This window comes from Erinaceus europaeus, chromosome 21 (assembly GCF_950295315.1).
Source record: "Erinaceus europaeus chromosome 21, mEriEur2.1, whole genome shotgun sequence".
In the NCBI taxonomy this organism is placed as follows: Eukaryota; Metazoa; Chordata; class Mammalia; order Eulipotyphla; family Erinaceidae; genus Erinaceus; species Erinaceus europaeus.
In genome coordinates, this window is record NC_080182.1 from 11041763 (window position 1) to 11062840 (window position 21078).

General features: G+C 46.3%; 1 protein-coding gene across 5 annotated transcripts in view; it reads right to left on the reverse strand.

The window, feature by feature from the left end:
• Window positions 1-361: 361 nt before the first annotated feature.
• Window positions 362-21078, reverse strand: part of SEC22C (SEC22 homolog C, vesicle trafficking protein) — a 36512-nt gene continuing 15795 nt past the window's right edge. For 2 of the 5 annotated variants that reach the window (XM_060180370.1, XM_060180371.1), the window contains 4 exons: window positions 18949-19128; window positions 15767-15927; window positions 14182-14247; window positions 8345-10823 (listed from right to left, as the gene is read on the reverse strand). In XM_060180370.1, coding sequence (XP_060036353.1) covers window positions 10623-10823; window positions 14182-14247; window positions 15767-15927; window positions 18949-19128 — 608 coding nt within the window. In that variant the 3' untranslated portion in view covers window positions 8345-10622. Of the gene's footprint in view, window positions 881-8344; window positions 10824-13479; window positions 13627-14181; window positions 14248-15766; window positions 15928-18948; window positions 19129-21078 lie in introns of those variants that run through there. The other 3 variants (XM_060180372.1, XM_007517395.3, XM_060180373.1) reach the window with 3 other exon arrangements.

Here is a 21078-nt window from a genome sequence, read left to right on the forward strand (position 1 = left end):
GAATCCACCACTCCCGGAGGCCATTTTCCCCCCCCTTTGTTGCCCTTGTTGTTGTAGCCTCGCTGTGGTTATCATTATTGCCATTGTTGATGTTGTTTGTTGCTGGATAGGACAGAGAAAAATGGAGAGAAGAGGGGAAGACAGAGAGGGGGAGAGAAAGACAGACACCTGCAGACCTGTCTCACCGCCTGTGAAGCGACTCCCCTGCAGGTGGGGAGCCGGGGGCTCCAACCAGGATCCCCACGCCGGTCCCTGCGCTTTGCGCCACATGCGTTCAACCCACTGCGCCACTGCCCAACCCCAAATGTCTCCGTTTTTACATAAATTAAAAAAAGAAAGCACCCACACAGGGGATGGAGAGACTAGGGCACCCCAAGTCGGGGTGGTCAGGGATCCTGTACCCCAGTCACCTCCATCTGGCATGCAGGCCTAGGATGATGGGATGAGGGGTCAGTGTCAGCCCTCCATTCCCACCACAAGCCCAGGGTCTGTTTTAATGAGCACTGACCCTACATCCCCCCATGTGGGAACAGGAACTGCTTTAATCTCTCCCCAGGGAGGGGGCCGGAGCCACAGCTGGCAGTCATTAAACACCCTGATCAGGCCAGGAACGGTTGAGATATTAATAGCTAGAAGTCAGTGGCCCTGGAGACACAGCCTCCTAGGAAAAGGGGCAGTAACCTCAGCATGCCATGGGTGGTGAGGAGAACCAGTCAGATGAGGTAACCTGTCCACACAGGACAACTGGGGTAGCCAGAGTCCATCGAAAGAAAGGGACGTTCTTGTAATCTCCACCAAGTCTTCACCTTGAACCCAGTTCTCAGCCCAGAGCCTTACCATACAGTGAGGCTGGCCACAAGTAACGGTCCCTGGAAGTGTCCTGTGTGGGAACAAAAGAGGTAAACCTTGCTGGCAACACCCACTCTTTATTTTAAAATCTTAATATTATAGTCATTGTGTATCCTTTGCACTCATTTTTGGTTTTTTTCTTGTTTTTTTTTAACTTTTTCCCCTTTGTTGCCCTTGTTGCTTTTTCTTGTTGTTGTAGTTATTGTTGTCGTTACTGATGTCATCGTTGTTAGAACAGAGAGAACTGGTGAGAGGAGGGGAAGACAGAGAGGGGGAGAGAAAGACAGATACCTGCAGACCTGCTTCACCGCCTGTGAAGCGACTCCCCTGCAGGTGGGGAGCCGGGGGCTCAAACCCGGGATCCTTGCACTGGTCCTTGCGCTTTGTGCCACGTGCGCTTAACCCGCTGCGCTCCCGCCCGACTCCCCATTTTTGTTTTTTTTCAAACACTAGAATATTACCTATCCTGCGGTCAGGCACTGGCACCCCCAAATAGAATGCCCATGTTACAGTGCACAGGGCTTGAGTTCCAGCCCCCAGTCTCCACCTGCAGGAGGGAACTTCATGAGTGGTGAAGCAGGGTTGCACAAGTCTGTCTGGCTCTGGCCATATGCAGTGCCAAGGACTGAACCTGGGGCTTCAACTTTGCAAAACATGCACATTAATGCTGAACCTGTAAGACAAATATTTTTAATTTTTTATATTTTATTTATATTTATTTTTGGATAGAGATAGATAGGGAGAAATTGAGAGGGAGAGGGGAAAGCGAGAGGGAGAGAGAGACAGAGACAGATAGACTGCCTCACATGAAATTCTGAGTAATAAATAGATATTTTTAATGAGTGAAAATGACAGCTGCAAGAAAGCAGGACAAGGGCCTAGGGGAACAGGGGTGCCCTGTTAGCTGGCGCTGTTCTTGGGGGCCTCTGCAATGGGGTGATAAATGGACAGAAGGTCATCTCCCCTTCACAGTGATAAGAGGCATTTAAATCAGTGACGTCAGAGCTGGGGTCCAGCAACGCTGAGCTCCAGGTCAAAATGTCCAGTCCTCTGCATGTGCTGCAAGGCTGCCTCCTAAGGCGGAGGACTCTTCCTAGGCAGGGGTTCAGGGTGTGCGAAGTCTTGGGGTCACCCCTCTACTGCAGTGATCTGAGCCCACAGACTCCACCTGGGTGTCTGGGACCAAGAGACGCCCCCCCCCCCCCAGCTTTGTGTCCCCAGTGCTGAGAGAACAGGCAGCTCCAGAAAAGACTAATATTTACTCTTCAAACGGGAGCTGGCGTCTGGCTCGCCCCATGGGATGGCCGCAGCAGGAGGCACTGGGGGAGATAGGCAGATGTCCCTGAGGACACCAACATCCAGAGCAAGACAATGTCTTCGAGATGGGGACAGTTTGTTCCAAGGACCAGCCAGCTTGTCCACCTTCACGGGGGAGTGCTCAGCACCTTCCCGAGGGCACTGTTGGCCGGAGCTGTGAGAAAGTTCACCCAAGCATTGGCCCCATGTTCCCTGCCCCTGGCCCAGCCCATATCCCTGGGGCCTCAGCAAATGTGCCTGGAACAAGCCTTTAGGGCAGCAATCCTGGTCATCTTCACCCCTACCCACCCCCGCTGTTCCTCCAGCTTCAGGGCTCCAGGCTCACACCTTAGCTCTGTAACCAGAGCAGGCTATTTCTGGGGTGGAGGGAAGGCCTCTCCTTGGGGGCACTTCTGCCTCCCCCCCCCCCCCCACAGCTGTGTTCCTTGTTCTCCTGAGAGCCCATAAGCCGCATGCCTCATCTGGAAAAGAGTCTCCACCAGAAAACTACTGGTCAGACAGCCTGAATCTGGAAAAGAGAGAGTCCCCAGTGGCCAGAGCCGGCCCCTATCCATCCACTTTCCTCTCTGGAGTCCCGATCTCTCCCCACTCACTTCTTTCCCCACTCCCAGCAAGATCCCTCCCAGACCAATACAGCCCCTGGCCACAGCTCCAGTCCCCTCCACCACTGGAGAAGCTCCCCAGAACCCAACCATTGGTCTCAACCTCAGTCAATCCAGTCAGAACTGGACTGCCAGGGCCAAAGCTCCAGGGGCAGTGAGGGTCCCCTCATTTCCCCAGGACTCTCAAAGCCAACAGCTGAATCTACCACCACCACCCACTTTTTTTTTTAACTTGGGAAACAAAAGGACAGCCCTCAGTTTGTTTTAAATTCATCTCCATTCCCCTGTGCTCCTGGTCTCATACAGACGATTCAAATACATTTGATCTGTTACCCTTTTAAAAATCATATTTACATTACTTGTGGATACATACTACAAGTCATTTAAACGTAGTTCTCCCTCAGCTTGCTTGATGTTTTTGATGGGGTTTACAGTCAACAATATTTATACCCCTATCCCATATTAGGGAGCTACTCTCTTCCCTGGTCCAGCTTTCTGGTCCTTTTGCCAGCCATAACATCATCTCCCCAGACAATAACTTGGATCCACCTGCATATCAGATTTCAGGCTCAGGGGAAAAAAGAAAAAGAAAAAAAAAAAACTAGTATACCCACAGTATTCCCTTTGGAATATATTTTAATTATATTCCCTTTGGAATATAATTAAAATATGCCTACTAGCTATCTACAAAATAGAGGACCCCCCCCCCAATTCTCCCTCTGCACTATTCCAGCCTTTAGGTCCATGGTTGATCAACAATTTATTTGGCTTTGTATGTTAACTCTCTTTTCAGCCACCAGGTTCCAGATGCTAGCAGGATGCCAACCAGACTTCCCTGGACAGACAACCCCACCAATGTGTCCTGGTGCTTCGCTCCCCCAGAGCCCTTCCCCACTAGGGAAAGAGACAGGCAGGCTGGGAGTATGGATCAAACTGTCAATGCCCATGTTCAGCGGGGAAGCAATTACAGAAGCCAGACCTTCCACCTTCTGCATCCCACAATGACCTTGGGTCCATACTCCCAGAGGGTTAAAGAACAGGAAAGCTATCAGGAGAGGGGATGGGATACAAAGTTCTGGTGGTGGGAACTGTATGGAGTTGTACCCCTCTTATCCTACAGTTTAGTCAATGTTTCCTTTTTATAAATAAAAAAAATTAAAAAAAAAAAAAAGCCTGTCCCTGCTGCTGTGTCTGGTGCTCCTGCCTGCCGAGTGGTGCTCCAAGGTGACCTCCAGGAGGGAGGCATAGCCTGCTCTCCAACAGAAAGAACGCTTCAGTAAACACAAACTGTCATGCCTGTCCCTTTACAGATCCGTGTGAAAATTTTCCAGGGATAGAGCCAGGAGCCCAGAGCCCAAGTCCACGTCCAAGGAGAAATGTTGGTCAACCTGCAAAGCCTAAGAGCCTCAGAATTTCTTGGCACTAAGTTGGGGTAGCCAGCTCTCCTGAGTACCAGAATCACCATCACAAGGTCCTGCAGCTTGTGGTTCAAGAAATGGAAACCTTTGGTTCCTACACCATGAATCCACTGCTCCTGAAAGCCATTTTTCCCTTTTGTTGCCCTTGTTATTGCTGCTGTGGTCGTTGGATAGGACAGAAAGAAATCAAGAGAGGAGGGGAAGATAGAGAGGGGGAGAGAAAGCTAGACACCTGCAGACCTGCTTCACCGCCTGTGAAGCAAACCGGTATCCTTACGCCGGTCTTTGCGCTTCATGCTGTGTGCGTTTAACCCACCGCGCTACCGCCCGGTCCCCAGGTTTTGTTGTTGTTTTTCTGAAGACTTCTTTCCTTGGCTCATCTTCTCCCTGTGTCTGTCTCTCTATACAAAATCCAGGCTTTTTTTAATATAACCACTATGCTATCTCCCTAGCTCTGTATTTCTAATAATTTTAAATAACTCATACTTATCTTTAGGGAAATTCTCTTCTGTGAAATGTTCACTTTTCTATTGAGTTTGATGGCTTTTCTTCCCTCCCTCCCTCCCTTCCATCCTCCCTTCCTCTGAGTATATGTGTGGAGCCAGGGTCTCACACATGTGACTTCACTGCTCTAAGGCTGCGTTTTCATTCAGATAAGCAGCAGGAGAGAGGGACAGGCGCTATAAGCACTGTATCTCCTTCTGATGCCACAACACCTCCCATATGGGCCTGGGACTTCAACCTGGAGGTGCAGCAGCAGGGCAGGAGCCCTACCTGGTGAGCTGTCTCTCACCACTTGCTCGCTTACACTCCAACCAGTACACTCATTCTTTACTGATTTCTGACGCTGTAGATAGCCTTTCACATTCCTTTCTGCCCATGAAGTCATTATTTGTATGCAATAAAATCCGGCAGTCCTTTTTGCCTTCAGGGTTATAGCTGTGACATTTGTTTTCCATGGCAGGTCACAAAGATACTCTTTCCTGACCTCCAATAAACTTCATTATTTATTTATTTATTTTTATTACCACCAGTTATTGCTGGAACTCAGTCCCTACATCATGAACCTATGGCTCCTAGTAGCCATTTTTATTTTCTTTTATTCTGATAAGACAAAAATAAATAAATAAAATGAGAAGAAAAGAGACATAGGGAGATAGAGACACCTGCAGCCCTGCTTCACCACTCATGAAGCTTCCCCCCTGCAGGTGGGGACCGGGGCTTGCACATGGTAATGTGTGCACTCAACTGAGCACACCTCCCCCAATAAACTTTATCTAGTTTTTGCCCCACACATCCGATTCAGCAGCAACTAAGAGCCAACTCTACAGAGCCCAACAGTTTGTTCCTGACATGTACACTCAGGTGAGACACTCCCTCCCTCTGGAGCTCTCCTCCTCTACGGGCACAAGTAAGACTTCTGCTAACTGAACCTCTTCAGGGAATAGAGCCCAAAGGGGGGGAAAAAAGGTAATTCATCAGCCTGAACTGGCACCCAGCCACGCTGGCACAAGCAGGACCCTTCATGCGCCAACATCCCCTTTCATTCTTTGTGGGTGCTGCCAAGTGGCAGAGAAGCACCTTGTTCCCAGCCCGGGGGATGGAACTCTAGGCTTCACTGCCACTCGGTGCCCTGGACTGCCTCGACTTCCACACCTGAGCGGCAAGGAGGCTGAACCAGGTGGTATCTAAAGGCCCTGTCGACTCCCAAATCTCAGAAGTCAAGTAACAGATGCCTCTTTTGGAACTATTTCTTCTTCTCCAAAAGATTTTTCTTGGAGACAGACGATGGAGAAAAGTCTGAAGCGTGCTTTCTCTGGTGTGCTTAGAGCATGGTCAGGAGAGGCTGAGCCTTGTTTCCGCTCTGGGAATTGCATCAGCTGTTAGAGGAACAACTTCTGCAAAAGGGAACCAGCCACAGGTCAGAAACTCACCATACAAACTCATACACTGGGCAACCGGGCCTCCTGGTGGCCGCTGCATGTTAGAGCTGGTTCTCAGAGCCGAAAGCCGTAACTGCTCTGGCTAGAGCTAGACCCGAAGCAAGAACATTATCTGCCCACAACACACAGAGGGGTGGGGGAGGCCTCCCAACTCTGAGGGGTCCTGAGAATACTATTCCAGCTTTTCCAGGGTCTTTCTGGGAGCAGGATTGTATTCCAGAGCCTGGGGATTAGTGCTATTTGAGACTATCTGGGAACTTGGACTTGCATAATCTTCACTGGGCAAGAGGACCTGAATTTGACTTCTCTCAACACACACCCCTTTGCTATTCCAGGCTCACATCTAGGAAGATGGGACTCAGAAATTGTCACACAGAGACAAACACGCGTTAATAAGCACCTTGGATTTATTCTCCTCCCATCAGAAGCCATCCTTGTTTAACTTATATATACACAGTATATAAATTTCTATACAAGTCTTTACATACCATTAACGAGTTTAGGTTTTACTACTGTGTGAAAGTTTGTTAAAACATACTCATTATTTACTCAAAATAGACCTTTGTTAGTACAGGAAAACATTAAGAAGCTTGTGTAACATGACAGCAAGCAGTCAGATTGAATGTGTAAAATAAATGGTTTTTCCCTGGCAAAAATCAGCCTCAATCTCATATGCTCTTAGTAGAAAAGTCCAGTAAGCAAAATAGAATCCCAGGGAAAAGGGGGTTCAAATAACATGTATTCACTAAATAATACTTCTGCACGGTCCCAGAACCATTTCTTTATTTTATTTTTTTATACTTATTTTCCCTTTTGTTGCCCTTGTTTTTCATTGTTGTTGCAGTTACTATTGTTGTTGTTATTGATGTCGTCGCTGTTGTATAGGACAGAGAGAAACTGAGAGAGGATGGGAAGACAGAGAGGGGGAGAGAAAGACAGACACCTGCAGACCTGCTTCACCACCTGTGAAGCGACTCCCGTGCAGGTGGGGAGCCGGGGACGCGAACTGGAATCATTACGCCAGTCCTTGCGCTTTGCGCCACGTGTGCTTAACCTGCCGCGCTACCGCCTGACTCCCCGTCCCAGGACCATCTAAGAGTTAAAGAAGGTCCTATGTGTCGAGCCCAGGTTGGAGGAACAAAATGGATTTGATCATTTTCCCCTAATAAAAGGTGCTTGTGGGCAACAGCTCCACCACAGCTGGACAAGCCTGGGCAGACGTCTCTGTATCTCAAACGTTCCCAGAACTCACTGACAAGCCCTCTTCCACAGTGGCAAAGGCAGGACATCACTGTTGCCAGAATGGAGGAGCTGATCATTTGGGTCAGAGACAGACCTCAAGATTTGGTTCAACCTGCAGAAGCAGCACCTCTGGGGCCAACACCAATGGTACCAAAGGCCCTGTGTCCAGAAAGTAAGGCCACGGGGAGGGAGAGAGGTCTCCACTTTCTGGAGTGAAAGGGAGAGGTGTTGCAGTGGCATCAGATGTGTTGTCTGGGTGAATGGTTTGGCTGTGCTGCAGCTGCCGCAGGCAGGGCCTCCGGGAACCAGACGAGTTCTGAGCCTTTCTTCTGTGCCCAGTGGATTCTCTCTGCAGTCTCCTCCTCTATTGCTTTGATTCTTATGGCAGCATGCCAAGTGAGCTGGCTGGTGTTGCCACTATTTCCCAGGTGAACAAACTCAGTCAGAAGGGGTAATGACTTGCCCACTAAAGAGCAGGACTGAGTAGGCGTCAAACCAACTCCAGGCCTGCTGCTCAGCTGCCCAGCACACACTGCCTACCTCTACTGCCTCAGCTCTCAAAGGTGCAGCTTCTCTCTTCCTCCAGCACTAGCACTCACACCTTGAACCACGTGCTTCACGGCACCTGAGCGCCCAGAAGTCCCACGCTCAGTTTCCAGACACTCCCATCACTGCCAGTCCTCATTTGTGCTGTCCTGTGCGAGCTAGCAGCACCTCCTCTGAGGACCACCTGTCCTGCCCTGAGATGAGCCGCAGCTCCAGCAAGGAACGGCCGCCCCGATAGAGGTGCAGCACGCAGCCCCACACGCCAAAGGGTGGGTGGAGCTTCCTTCAGGGGAACTGAAGCTTCCTTAGCTGGATTTTGGTTTAAGCGATGTTTATGTGGGCAGTGATGTACTATTGCGTCGTTTTTCCTTTTGCAGAGGTAAATCTCAAATCCCAGGAGGTGCTGAGTGAATCATGGTTAAGCAAGTGAAAAGTCAGTATGTAGAGCCTTGCTTTGTGTGAGACACTGCCAGGAGGGACTCCTCTACAAGGGCTGTTGTTTGCTCTTTGCTGAATGTGCATCTCAGCCTCAGCTCCCCCACAATTTCTGGGGTACAGGGAAAGAATAGTACCACATGGGCTAGAAAAGAAAACATTATCTGTAAGCTGTTCTTAATTATTTTTTATATTTATTTATTCCCTTTTGTTGTTTTATTGTTGTAGCTATTATTGATGTTGTTGTTGTTGGATAGGCCAGAGAGAAATGGAGAAGGGGAAGACAGAGAGGGAGAGAGAAAGACAGACACCAGCAGACCTGCTTCACCACCTGTGAAGCAACTCCCCTGCAGGTGGGGAGCTGGGGGCTTGAACCGGGATCCTTATGCCAGTCCTTGCGCTTTGTGCCACATGCGCTTAACCCGCTACCGCCCGACTCCCTGTTCTTAGCAATTTTTAAAGCTTTTATTTTTTCAGCTTGTTTGTGCTTCTAACTTAAAAACATTTGTCTCTACTCCTTGACTTCCCAGTCTATTTCACCATTTCTCCAAAACTATCTCCCAGTCAGTCTTAAGAGTCGCCTGCCAGGTGTGCTAACTGCAGCTGCAGAAGCCAGTGGACAGACCACTGTGCCTCAGGTGTGGAGTATGCTGCCAATAGCATGTCCATATCCAGATACTGTGTTTGATTAAAAATAGAAGATTCTATTATACGAAAATAAAATTACTATGGCAACATTTTTCCAACACAGTTCCCAATCATATAAAATCAGTTTCTCCTGAAGTGATACCAAGAATACTCAACAAGACACCACCATTAAAAAGAAAGTGCAGCTGAATTCCCTAAAACATTACTGCTTTCCCTATCTACCCAATAATCCCTGCGATAATTTTCAACTTTTAAAAAATGATCAAAATAGATTTTTTTCCCATCTATTAAGACCACAGAATTCATCCTGAAGTAGGGCATACACCTGTGGTTGAGCTATCTAGATTCCAGATTTCTCCCCAAGAGCCAGTCACAGTCACAGGGCAAACTCCTTCCAGGGCCTTCTAACGGGTCTGGGTAATCAGGGTGCGGTTTCTGGAGATCTTAGATCCACACGTCGAAAACCTGTGCTCCCTCAAGATTTTGAAAAGGAAAGGAAGAAAAGTAGCCTATCAAGGTGCATGGTGAATTATAACTTGAGAATGTCTGAAAACAGCACCTAGTTAACTTGTGCTCATTTAAAAAAAAAAAGAGGCAGGCCCTTAATTTAATTAAGATGATTGGGAAAGCTGTAGAGAAATAGTTGACTTGGAAGTTCATCTGGGCACAGTACAGTACACAGAGTCAAGTGCTCACCATCATTATATTAACAGGCATGTGGCCGCCATGGACCGCATGGACCGCACTCAGCACAGCAGCCTCTCGCCCACCTGCAGCTACCAAGTTGCAGCAAGTGACTCCCTATGATTCAGCTACTCCAGTGTGGCCACTGACATTCTTTCTGCACAGGCTTAAAAGGTTATGAGCCACGAACACTGGCTACCCCATTTTTTAATATGCAAACTATGCGTTGCAAATAAATATAAAACCCATCTGGACCCATGTAGTTCCACCACCAGAGGTTATATACAAATCAGAAACACTTAGCTTTCTTAACCAGTTTCTTCTCTTGACTTAATCCTTCCCCTCAAGATAAATTCAATTTATGCCCAAAATATATTTAAATATTCTAAAGGTATCATATGGAACCTAAATTATCAAAAATGTAAACAAAATTGATGAAGCTCCTGTTTATGAGCCATGCATTGAAGCCTTAAACTCGCCCTGTCTGACCCTCTAAAAGAAGTACTAGCCACGTCTCATGTAGACTGAAAAGCTGACGCTGATTTTTAAAGTGGTTTCGCAGAGACAATTGATTAATTGCCAATTATTAAAACTAGAGTCACTGAATCTAGTGGTTTACTGCATTATTCCATTTGAAAGACCCAAAGAATTCCGTTCTGGTCTCCTGATAATGTTCCTGCTGGCTGAGCTGCCAGAATCTGCCGTCCGAAGTAAATGGTTCAGCTGGCGGTTCTGCAGTTATCACACAGCGCAAACCTGGGACTGGGCATCGGTCAACCTCAGGCCTTCTCCAGCACACATTAGAATCCCTAATTCTCGGCTTAGCAGTTCAGTTTGGTTGAACAGAGCTGGAAATCTGAAGTGCAGTTGAGAAGCAAAGAGGGAAACCACAGATGACCCTCAAAGACAAAGGACCCGTTTTCCCCACGAAGGCATCCTTACACGCCACAGCCAGACTGCTTCTCCTGAAGCTGCCGTGCAAGGATCTGGTAGGAAGACAGAAACGCCACTCCTATGTGGAAAAGGATCTGCCAGAGGTTCCTCAGCCCATGCAAGTATATGTTGCCCAGGCAAATAAAGAGCAGAAGCAGCACCACCTTCATAGTCCGGGCTGGACTGTAGAACAGGTACAGATAACACTGAAATGACACCAGGAGAGGAAGTTCACTTAGAGTCAGTAAAACAGCTGCAAGGTGAGATGCGAGAGTCACTCTTCACCAGTGAGCACAGTCGTTCATATACATTAGCTTAGTAGACCGAATTAACTACAGTGAAGCTTGGCTTCTCTGAATACATCGCTTGAACTCACAAATATTCATTGGAGAGTATAGTAATAGATAATACAGGCGGAGCCAAGATGACGACTTGGAGGCAGCTGCTGGTGTGAGCTCCAACAAGCAGCAGCCTGTGACCTAGGATTCGCTGGATAGTGTTCCAGATGCTAGCAGGATGCCGACCAGACTTCCCTGGACAGACAACCCCACCACTGTGTCCTGGAGCTCCGATTCCCCAGAGCCCTTCCCTACTAGAGAAAGAGAGAGGCAGACTGGGAGTATGGATCGACCTGTCAACGCCCAAGTTCAGCGGGGAAGCAATTACAGAAGCCAGACCTTCCACCTTCTGCATCCCACAATGACCTTGGGTCCATACTTCCAGAGGGATAAAGAATAGGAAAGCTATCAGGGGAGGGGATGGGATGCAGAGTTCTGGTGGTGGGAATTATGCAAAGCTATACCCCTCTTATCCTATGGTTTAGTTAATGTTTCCTTTTTATAAATAAAACTTTTTTTAAATAAATAATAATAAATAACAGAGTGGAGGTTGAGAAAGAGAAAAAAGGCAAACAGATGTCACAGGAAGAATTGGAGCATGACACTCCTGAAATCTGAAACTTAAGAGCTAGGGCAAAGGGCAGGAGCTGTATGCTTAAGGCCAAGGTTCAAGCCTCTGTAGGTCTGCCTGTCTCTGTCTCTCTCTGATAAATAATAGAAATGCTTTTGAAAGGGAAATATAGACATAAATGCCCAAATTGTGGGGGGGGGGAAGGAAGAGAGAGAGAAAGAGAGTTAGTTAGTTAGTTAGTTAGTTAGTTAGTTAATGGCAGATGGCCAGGCTGAGATGCCCAAACAAGTCAACCTCAGGCCTTCTCCAGCACTCATTAGAAATCCCTAGTTTTCAGTTTATCCGTTCAGTTTGGTTGAAAGGAACTTCCAGGATGGAAATCTGAGGTGAAGTTGAGAAGATGACCCTCAAAGACAGCCAAAGGATTCATTTATTACATGAAACCTGGGATGCAATGTGTTAGAAAAGGCCTTGGACTCAAGCATGATGTGCCAGAGTGATGCTATGGTCCTCTCTCCTTTTCCTAGTCTCTCTTGCAAATAAATAAATCTGTCTCTCTCTATCTCTCTCTCTCTCTCTCTCTCTCTCACACACACACACACACACAATCTCTCTCTCTCTCTCTCTCTCTCACACACACACACACACACACACACACATGGGGGGAGAGAGAAAGAGACAAAAGGGAAGAGGGGACAGATTCACTAGTCTTCGAATGAATTTTTCCTTAAGGAAGCCATGACAGACAAGAATGTTTTGAGAGAAGTCACACTTCTACTATTCTGGTTATTTCTTGAGTCACAACTGCAGAGGGCATTGTTGCTCCATAGTTTTTTAGGTTTTTTTAAATGTTTGTTTATTTATTTATTCCCTCTTGTTGCCCTTGTTGTTTTATTGTTATCGATGTTGTTGTTGGATAGGACAGAGAGAAATGGAGAGAGGAGGGGAAGACAGAGAGGGAAAGAGAAAGACAGACACCTGCAGACCTGCTTCACTGCCTGTGAAGCGACTCCCCTGCAGGTGGGGAGCCAGGGGCTCGAACCAGGATCTTTAAGCCGATCCTTGTGCTTCATGCCACCTGCATTTAACCTGCGGCGCTACCGCCCGCCCAACTTCCTGCTTCCCAGGAATGAATTCAGGGCCCCATGCTTGTGCAATGTGCCTTCCACTTCCAGGTTCAATTTCTAGTCTTTGGGGGGGGGGGGAGAGGGGGGAATGACTGATAAAATCAGAAAGAGAGAAGGAAATCCCAGCCATGTGACTACTCCAGTGCTGCTCACAGTGTCTTGTGGGCTGCTGGGGCTCATCACAGTGAGCCACGTGCTCCTAGAGATGGCCTGTCTCCCAGCCCCACACTCACCTAGCACATCTTCTAGGGCACCTCCGAGTTGGGGAGTGTGACTGTTACATTTTTGTACAGAATTAAGGGGGAAACTGTTTCTTGGCTCAGTGTTTAAATAGCATCACCACATTTTCTAAGGACAGCACATACCAAGAAGATTTAAGTTACGCTGGTAGGGAGACAGCTCTCCATCAAAGAAGCTATACAAGCAGGGACATAGGTGAGGTAGGACTGTAAGAGCCTTCCTGCCTTGGAATGCCAGCTCTGCCAAATTTCCGAAAGCAACAACCAAGGTTTGAGACACTTGTTTTCTAAAAACTGAGTGTAGGGAGTCGGGCGGTAGCACAGCAGGTTAAGCGCATGTGGTGCAAAGCGCAAGGACTGGCTTAAGGATCCCAGTTCGAGCCTCCAGCTCCCCACCTGCAGGGGAGTTGCTTCATAGGCTGTGAAGCAGGTCTGCAGGTGTCTGCCTTTCTCTCCCCCTTCTGTCTTCCCCTCTTCTCTCCATTTCTCTCTGTCCTATCCAACAATGACAAGAATAATAACTACAACAATAAAAAAACAAGTCAACAAAGGGAATAAATAAATATAATTAAAAATTTTTTTTAAAAAAATGATTGTACGTCAACTGTGTAATTCCTTAAAAACAAGTCATTCTGGGGTAGGGAGAAAGCGTAATGGTCATGTCTGAATGTCTGAGGCTCCGAAGTCCCAGGATTAATCCTCTACACCGTCATAAAACAGAGCTCAGCAGTGCTCTGTCAAAAAAAAAAAAAAAAAAAAAAAGTCATTCTAGAGCATACATGATAGAAAGAGGAAGTACTAAGATGAGAATTTTTAATTAAAAAAAAAATCCTAAGTATACAAAGTGCTTTGTACTAGACTGTGTACTAGACCAGGAAAGAGAGCTGAAATCAGGCTTTATATTTTTTAATATTTTATTCGTTTGGGATCGATAGATAAACTGAGGGAGAAGGAAGAGAGACAGACACACAGAGAGAGAGAAGGACCCTCAGCACTGTTTCAGCCTGTCCCTTCCATAATCTCATCCTTCCCTTCTTAGAAGTAAAGTTTACATTCCTGGTTTCTGTCCTGACACTGTCAGAGATCCTGTGGCCCTAGACTAGTGGCTCCCCTTTCTGCGCCCGAAGTTCATTTTCTGCCAAATGAAAGGACAGGGCAGGATGGGTCCTTCCACCATGGACACTGTATTGTCTACAATTTCTTTACTCCTGTGCCAACAACTGTGTTGCAAACCACTGACCCTTCCTGCAATAAAATGACAAAGGGGGGGGGGGTCAACATTCACCCACCTGGAAAACACAGGCTACAAAAGGAATGAAAAATGCCAGGATGTTTCCGAGTTCTTCATGGGCAACCTAAAGCAAAGATGAGAAGAAACACTTGGGTGAAAGCTAATTCTAGAAAGTACTTAACCCCTCACTCAGTGTGGTAGATAGAGAGCCCAAAACTCTCTGGTTAGGAAACAAGGACCTACTTACAGACCAGGGCAGAGGTTCAATGGCTTGGACACACCATTTGCTTTTCTGTCTCCAAGGATCTGTGCTAGTCCCACAGCCTGGAATGCCGCCCCCAACAAACAAACAAACAAAAACCCCTACCACCTCCCAAAACCTACTCACTGGTCAGCACCAAACTTTCCCTGCTGCATCCCACTGCCTCTTACTGCCATTTCCATCTCCAAGGCACTTAGCCACGATGGCATGAACCATCTCATTGCCCAGGCACTTGTCCTAGTGTGGGCAGTAACTCGCTAAGTGTCTGCATGTGAGCACTCGGAAATAGGAAGTGAAAACCACATCACACATTGGCCAGGATGTGGCAACAGGTGACACTCTCAGAGCACAGGCCTGTCGCCATTCTCTGAGCAGGCCCGTTTAAGTTAGTCTCCTGAGAATCAGCCACCCCACCTGGGGGTGGGCATTATTGCCCCATCTTTAAAGCTTTCCTGTTTCCAACAGTTTGATTCCTTTCTTTCTTTTGGGGAGGTGGCGGGGACAGTTATCACCAAGGTTTCTCTGTGCTGGGCTGACTTTCAGACATCTATATGTGGCCTCCAAGGCAGCGGGGCCAGGCCACAATCGACACACACTGCAGAGCACGCACAGGCGAGCCTGTCAACCTCCCATCCCTTGTAAAGTGTGTGAGAAACTTCAAAATTAAAGGGTAGTAACTGACAAGCACTGAAACAGAAAGTTGTTTCAAGAGGAGCAGCTGGGGGGTGGGGGGGGATGGGCGGTAGTGCATCGGGTTAAGCGCAGGTGACGCAAGGCACACGGACTGGCGCAAGGATCCCGGTTCCGAGCCCCCAGAGCCCCACCTGCAGGGGAGTCGCTTCACAAACAGTGAAGCAGGTCTGCAGGTGTCTGTCTTTCTCTCCCCGTTTTCCCCTCCTGTCTCCATTTCTCTCTGTCCTATCCAACAACGACATCAACAATAAAACAAGGGCAACAAAAGGGAATAAATAAATATTAAAAAAAAAAAAAAAAAAAGTGATGTTGAGACGTCCTTTCCTGAAGGGGAAGAAAAATAGAGTAATCCTAGAAGTTTGAGAATCCAGTTTTGCCCTGGGTGAATAACCCAGTCCCAGGTTGACCTGATGTCCTTGTATTATACCAACTGTTCATTGCCCACCAATACCACAGCAGGTCCCTTTGGCTCCTTAGGGCAATAGAAACAAACAAAACAACAACAAAAGCAAGCCTCATGTCTGTTCAACTTACTATCAAGAATAGATTCAAGGGGGTATAGCTCAGTGGTAGAGCATTTGGCTGCAAGAATAGATTCGGAAATAAAAAGATTTCCTCAATTAGAAAAAAAAGACTTTGAAATCTTAACGCATCATGACCTTGGACTTAAACTGTGAAGAGAAGTTACCTGTAAAGAATGTTCTGTGAGGTGAATTCCACGAATGAGGTTCAGAGCGGCACACATGATGTTGAGGATAAGGGAGAGGATACCCACGGCCGACACAGGTTCCATTCGGAAATTAGGAGCTTCACAATTAAAAAAACATAAGTGTCTAGTGAAAATCATTTCTATATGAAAGAAAAATAAACAAAGACATTAACTAGACCTCCATTAGTGATAGGTTTATTAAACACACAACCACAAACATTATTTTTTATATTTATTTATTTACTCCCTTTTGTTGCCCTTGTTGTTTTATTGTTGTAGTTATTATTGTTGTTGTTACTGATGTCATCGTTGTTGGATAGAACAGAGAGAAATGGAGAGAGGAGGGGAAGACGGGGGTGGGGGAGAGAGAAAGACAGACACCTGCAGACCTGCTTCACCACTTGTGAAGCGACTCCCCTGCAGGTGGGGAGCCGGAGGCTCGAACCAGGATCCTTATGCCAGTCCTTGTGCTTTGCGCCACCTGTGCTTAACCCGCTGTGCTACCACCCGGCTCCCCATACTAGTTTTAAAAAGCAGCTGTAGTTAGATGAAAAAGCAAGAAATGAAAGACAGAAGGGATCTGAGAGCCCAAAAACAGCTGCTTCCAGAAATCTGGCAAGGTCTGAAGACATTCTGGGCAGTCACATCTGGGGTCAAGATGCTACTGTCAACTAGCGAGCAAAGGCCATAACTGTTTCTAAGCAACCAGAAACGCACAAGCCAGCCTTACAACAAAGGATTATCCAGTTTAAAAAAGTCAATAGGACTTAGGCTAAGAAATCTGATTTAATCTGTAAACTGGTGGTCAAATGTTGAAAACACTTCTATTATATGCCTGAATCCCCAGCTTGTAAAATGTTCTACTCTTTTTCTTTTTCTTTTTTTTTTTAATTTATTTCTTCCACTCTTTTTCTGACAAGGACAATATTCAATACCATGTGTCCGCCTAGAGCAATTCACAGCAGATGCAACTTTATTTTTCTTTTAAATAACTATGAAGGGGAGGGAAATACTGATTGTTTAAGTTGTTTCTGAAACTCTAGTTAGAACAAGTGATCATTCTCTCTTTAAAATAACTGAAGTCATGCCTGAGGCTCTGAAGTTCCAAGTTCAATCCCCCACACCACTATAAGCCAGAGCTGAGCAATGCTCTGATGTTCTTCTCTCTCTCTCTCTCTCTCTCTCTCTCTCTCTCTCTCTCTCCCCCTCTGCCTCTGCCTCTCCGTCCCCCTCCCCATCTCTCCCCTCTCTGTATCTCTCTCAAAAATAATAATAAAATAATAATAACTGCTGAAGGTCTGAGGAGATAACATAGTGGCGATGCAAAATATCTTCATGCCAGAGCTCCTGAAATTCCAGGTTCAATCCCGGGCACAAGCATAAGTAAAAAGCACTGGTAGGTAGTGCTCTAGCAGGAAAAAACTAATTAATTGTTGAAGTTGATTCTGGTGCACAAAATTAAATGGTGTCCCACCCTTCTGCTACATTCTTTTTAAAGCATCCTTTCTGGACATAGCACAACAGCTTACGCAAAAGACTTTCATGTCTGAAACACGAGAGGTCCCAGACTTAATCTCCAGTACCACCATCAGTCAGAAGTGAGCGGTGCTTTAGATCAAAATAAATCAATCATCCTTTTTGTCCTTACGTTTACTACATACACATACAATGACACACACATACATCAAAAAATAAGCAGCTACTGTCCAACGTATGACAATGGCCAGTGTATCAGAGTTTCCATTGAGTTCAAAGTTCAAAGTTCCTGTTACAACAGAACATGCTGCCTATAAAGATTCTAGCCTCAGGAGAATAGGCTGAGTAAAACCATAGTAAAATGTCCTACAAAGATAGACAAGTGCTCCTCTTGTCTAAGTGTTTAAAAAACAGAACATAGGGAGTCAGGCGGTAGCGCAGTGGGTTAAGCGCAGATGGTGCAAAGCGCAAGGACCGGCGGAAGGATCCCGGTTCAATCCCCACCTACTGGGGATCACTTCACAGGTGATGAAGCAGGTCTGCAGGTGTCTGTCTTTCTCTCTTCTGTCTTCCCTTCCTCCATTTCTCTCTGTCCTATCCAACAACATCAACAATAACTACAACAATAAAACAACAAGGGCAACAAAAGGGAATAAATAAATACAAAAAAATTTAAAGAAAAAAACCAGAACATAGATAACAGCTGCCCAACTTCAGATATAGCAAACTGAGAAGCTTGGGGTTCAGTTACCAAATATCCACTCTACAAAAGTTAAGCTTATTCCCAATAGACATTCTAATAATTTCTTAGTTGGCACAAGAACCAATCTAGGAATTTATTGGTTGGAACTGATTAAACCAAAGCACAATTTAACAGATAAAACCAAAACACAATGCCCAAACTGTGAACATTTTTAATACACCATTTTTAAATTTTAAGTAATGAATTTAGTATAAAGTAGTTAAAATAATTAAATTGTTACAGTGTTGACAGCTCTTTCAGGACAATCAGGTCCTATGCCATTACAGAATTCTTAGAATGTACATATCCACTTCAATTGGTTACACTGCGCAGTGTTATAATCTAGCAGTACAAAAATCATGCTTCATTATGTACTTTGAGCAGCTAGTGGTATTAATGCCAGAAGAACTGACAGAATGCCAGAGCACTGTGATCACATTCATAACACCTCACTCTTCAGATCAGGACTTGGAAGCCCAAAGGAATAGAAGGATGTACGACAGAAAGTGAGAGCAACAAAAGCTCCTGTTCTGACCCCCACCCCCTCGAATCCCTAGCCTTCCTTCCCATCCCTGCAGGCAGAGGTTTCTCTGCGGAGACTCGCAGGGTTTCACCAAGTGATATGACTATCAAAGGATTATCAAAGGAACATATACAGGGTAAAGAACAATAAGCAAAACTGATAATAAAAGGCAAAAAGCCAAAAGAGCATAAACAGACAAGATAGATGGATACTAAGTATTTGTATCTGTGACTTCTAACTAAAGAGAACCCCTCTGCTTTACAAAATTTAAATGTGTACGCCTTTAACTCACATAGCCCTCTCTCTCCTCTCCCCTCCAGCAAATCTTCCTCGTGGAAAAAAAAAAAAAAAAAAAAACCAACAACAGCAACGCCACTTGGAACACAGGACATCTACTCTGGAGAACAGCAGGCCACTTACCAGGCCCCAAGGGCATCGGTGTGTGGCCATTCATTACTCCGTTGGCCACATCTGTGTCCTCCAGTTTCAGAAGCACTGGTGGCTGGAACTCGAGTTCTTCCTGAATTTTTTCTAAGCTGCTCCCCATCTGAGCAAAATTTACATAGTTAAAATGCCACTTCACTTTCTGAATGATGCCATCTGGGGAAAAAAGAAAAAGGCAACCAAAGTTGAACATCTTCATCAAAATGGATATGATATGTATAAAATGCAGCTTACACTTTTTTAATTTTTATTTATTTATTTTCCCTTTCATTGCCCTTGTTGTTTTTATTGTTGCTGTAGTTGTTACTGTTGTCGTTGTTGTTGGATAGGACAGAGAGAAATGGAGAGAGGAGGGGAAGACAGAGAGGGGGAGAGAAAGACACCAGCAGACTTGCTTCACCGCCTGTGAAGTGACTCCCCTGCAGGTGGGGAGCCGGGAGACTTGAACCCGGATTCTTACACCGGGTCCTTGCGCTTCGCGCCACGTGCGCTTAACCCGCTGCGCTACCACCCGACTCCCGCAGCTCACACTTCTAAGCAAGCCAATGCCGGTCAGACTCTGAAGGGTGTCAAGCTATGCACAGAGGCCAAGTCACTGCTATGTTTTATTGCTGGACTTGGAAATCTCTTAAAAGCAAAACAGTGTATGCTTGTCTACAGAAAGGGCAGTAATGACTCCTAGAACCTCAGAGTCTGGACGCAGGAGCTCGCATCTCATCTCAGCCACTACTGACAGGAAAGCCCCAGGTCACTCATGCACTACTTGTTTCTGCCTTTCCATTTTGCTGAGCTAGAACTGCCGGGCCTTATACTGTCGAAGCTGAAGGTGCAGAGCGTGACTTGCACAACCACTACCACAATAAGCTTAGCTGATGCCCGTCACTTAGTGTAGATACAAACAAAGCAGAAAGAGCGGGCCAGGAGGTTGTGCAGCGGGATAAAGCATCGGCTTTCAAGACGAAGGTCCCAAGCTCAATCTGTAGCATCGCATGTGCCATATGGGTGCTCTGCTTCTCTCCCCTTTGTTGTATGCTTTACAGTGGGTTCTAGTTCTCCCCCGCCAAGAGAATTAGATCAGGCCTGCTAATTTCGCGGACCCGCTTGGCCCCGCCCCAAGGAAACCCGTCAGAGTTCCAGAGTGCCAGAGTTCCTGGGTTCCTGAGTTCCAGAGTAAGAGAGAGTGCTTGCGCCGCCGCAAAGAGACAGCCGAGTTCTGTTTGGTGATTAGTTTGGTTTAGTTTATGAATCATTGTTCCTGAATAAAGAAATACAGCTTCCCTGCCCAGCCGTTGTCTCCGCGTCTCTGTTACCCGCCCGTGAAGCTAGCCCGGCCGGCTAGAGCCGTCCGAAAATTTTAACAACAAATGGCGCCCGCGAAATTAGCAGGCCTGATCTAATTCTCTTGGCGGGGGAGAACTAGAACCCAATGTAAAGCATACAACACCCCTTTGCTCTCTTTTTCTCATAAATAAATCTTAGAAAGAAGCACAGTAAAAAGGAAAAAAAAATTCCTTGTTAAATAAGTTTTCTCTTTTATTTTATTTGTTCTTTTTTTTTTTTTGGATAGAGATGGAGAGAAACTGAGAAGGAAAGGGGGGACAGAGGGACAGAGGGAGAGAGACCTGCAGCCCTGCTTCAGTGCCCTTTGGCCCCTGCAGGTGGGAAAATGTCCTTTTTTGTAATACAAACGTTAGGATCCATTCTCCCAGCAATTTTCAAATATGCCACACTGCAGTGTTAACTATTCTGCATTCTATCTCTAACAATTATCTTATATCTGGGAGCTAGTATCTCTTGGCCATGCATTTCTGCTTTGCTGTGCTTTGCTTTTTTCCTCTGTCTTTATACTGCAGCACTGGGGAGTGAACACAGGCCTCTCAGACAAGTGATACTACTGTGTAATCTCCCCGGTCCAATCTCTCTATATATACTGTCTCCAGGTTATTGTCGGAGCTTGGTGCCTGCACCATGAATCCACTGCTCCTGGAGGCTATATTTCCCCCTTTTGTTGCCCTTATTTTTTTTATTATCATTGTTGTGGTTATTGTTGTTATTGATGTCATTGTTGTTGGATAGGACAGAGAAATGGAGAGAGTAGGGGAGAAC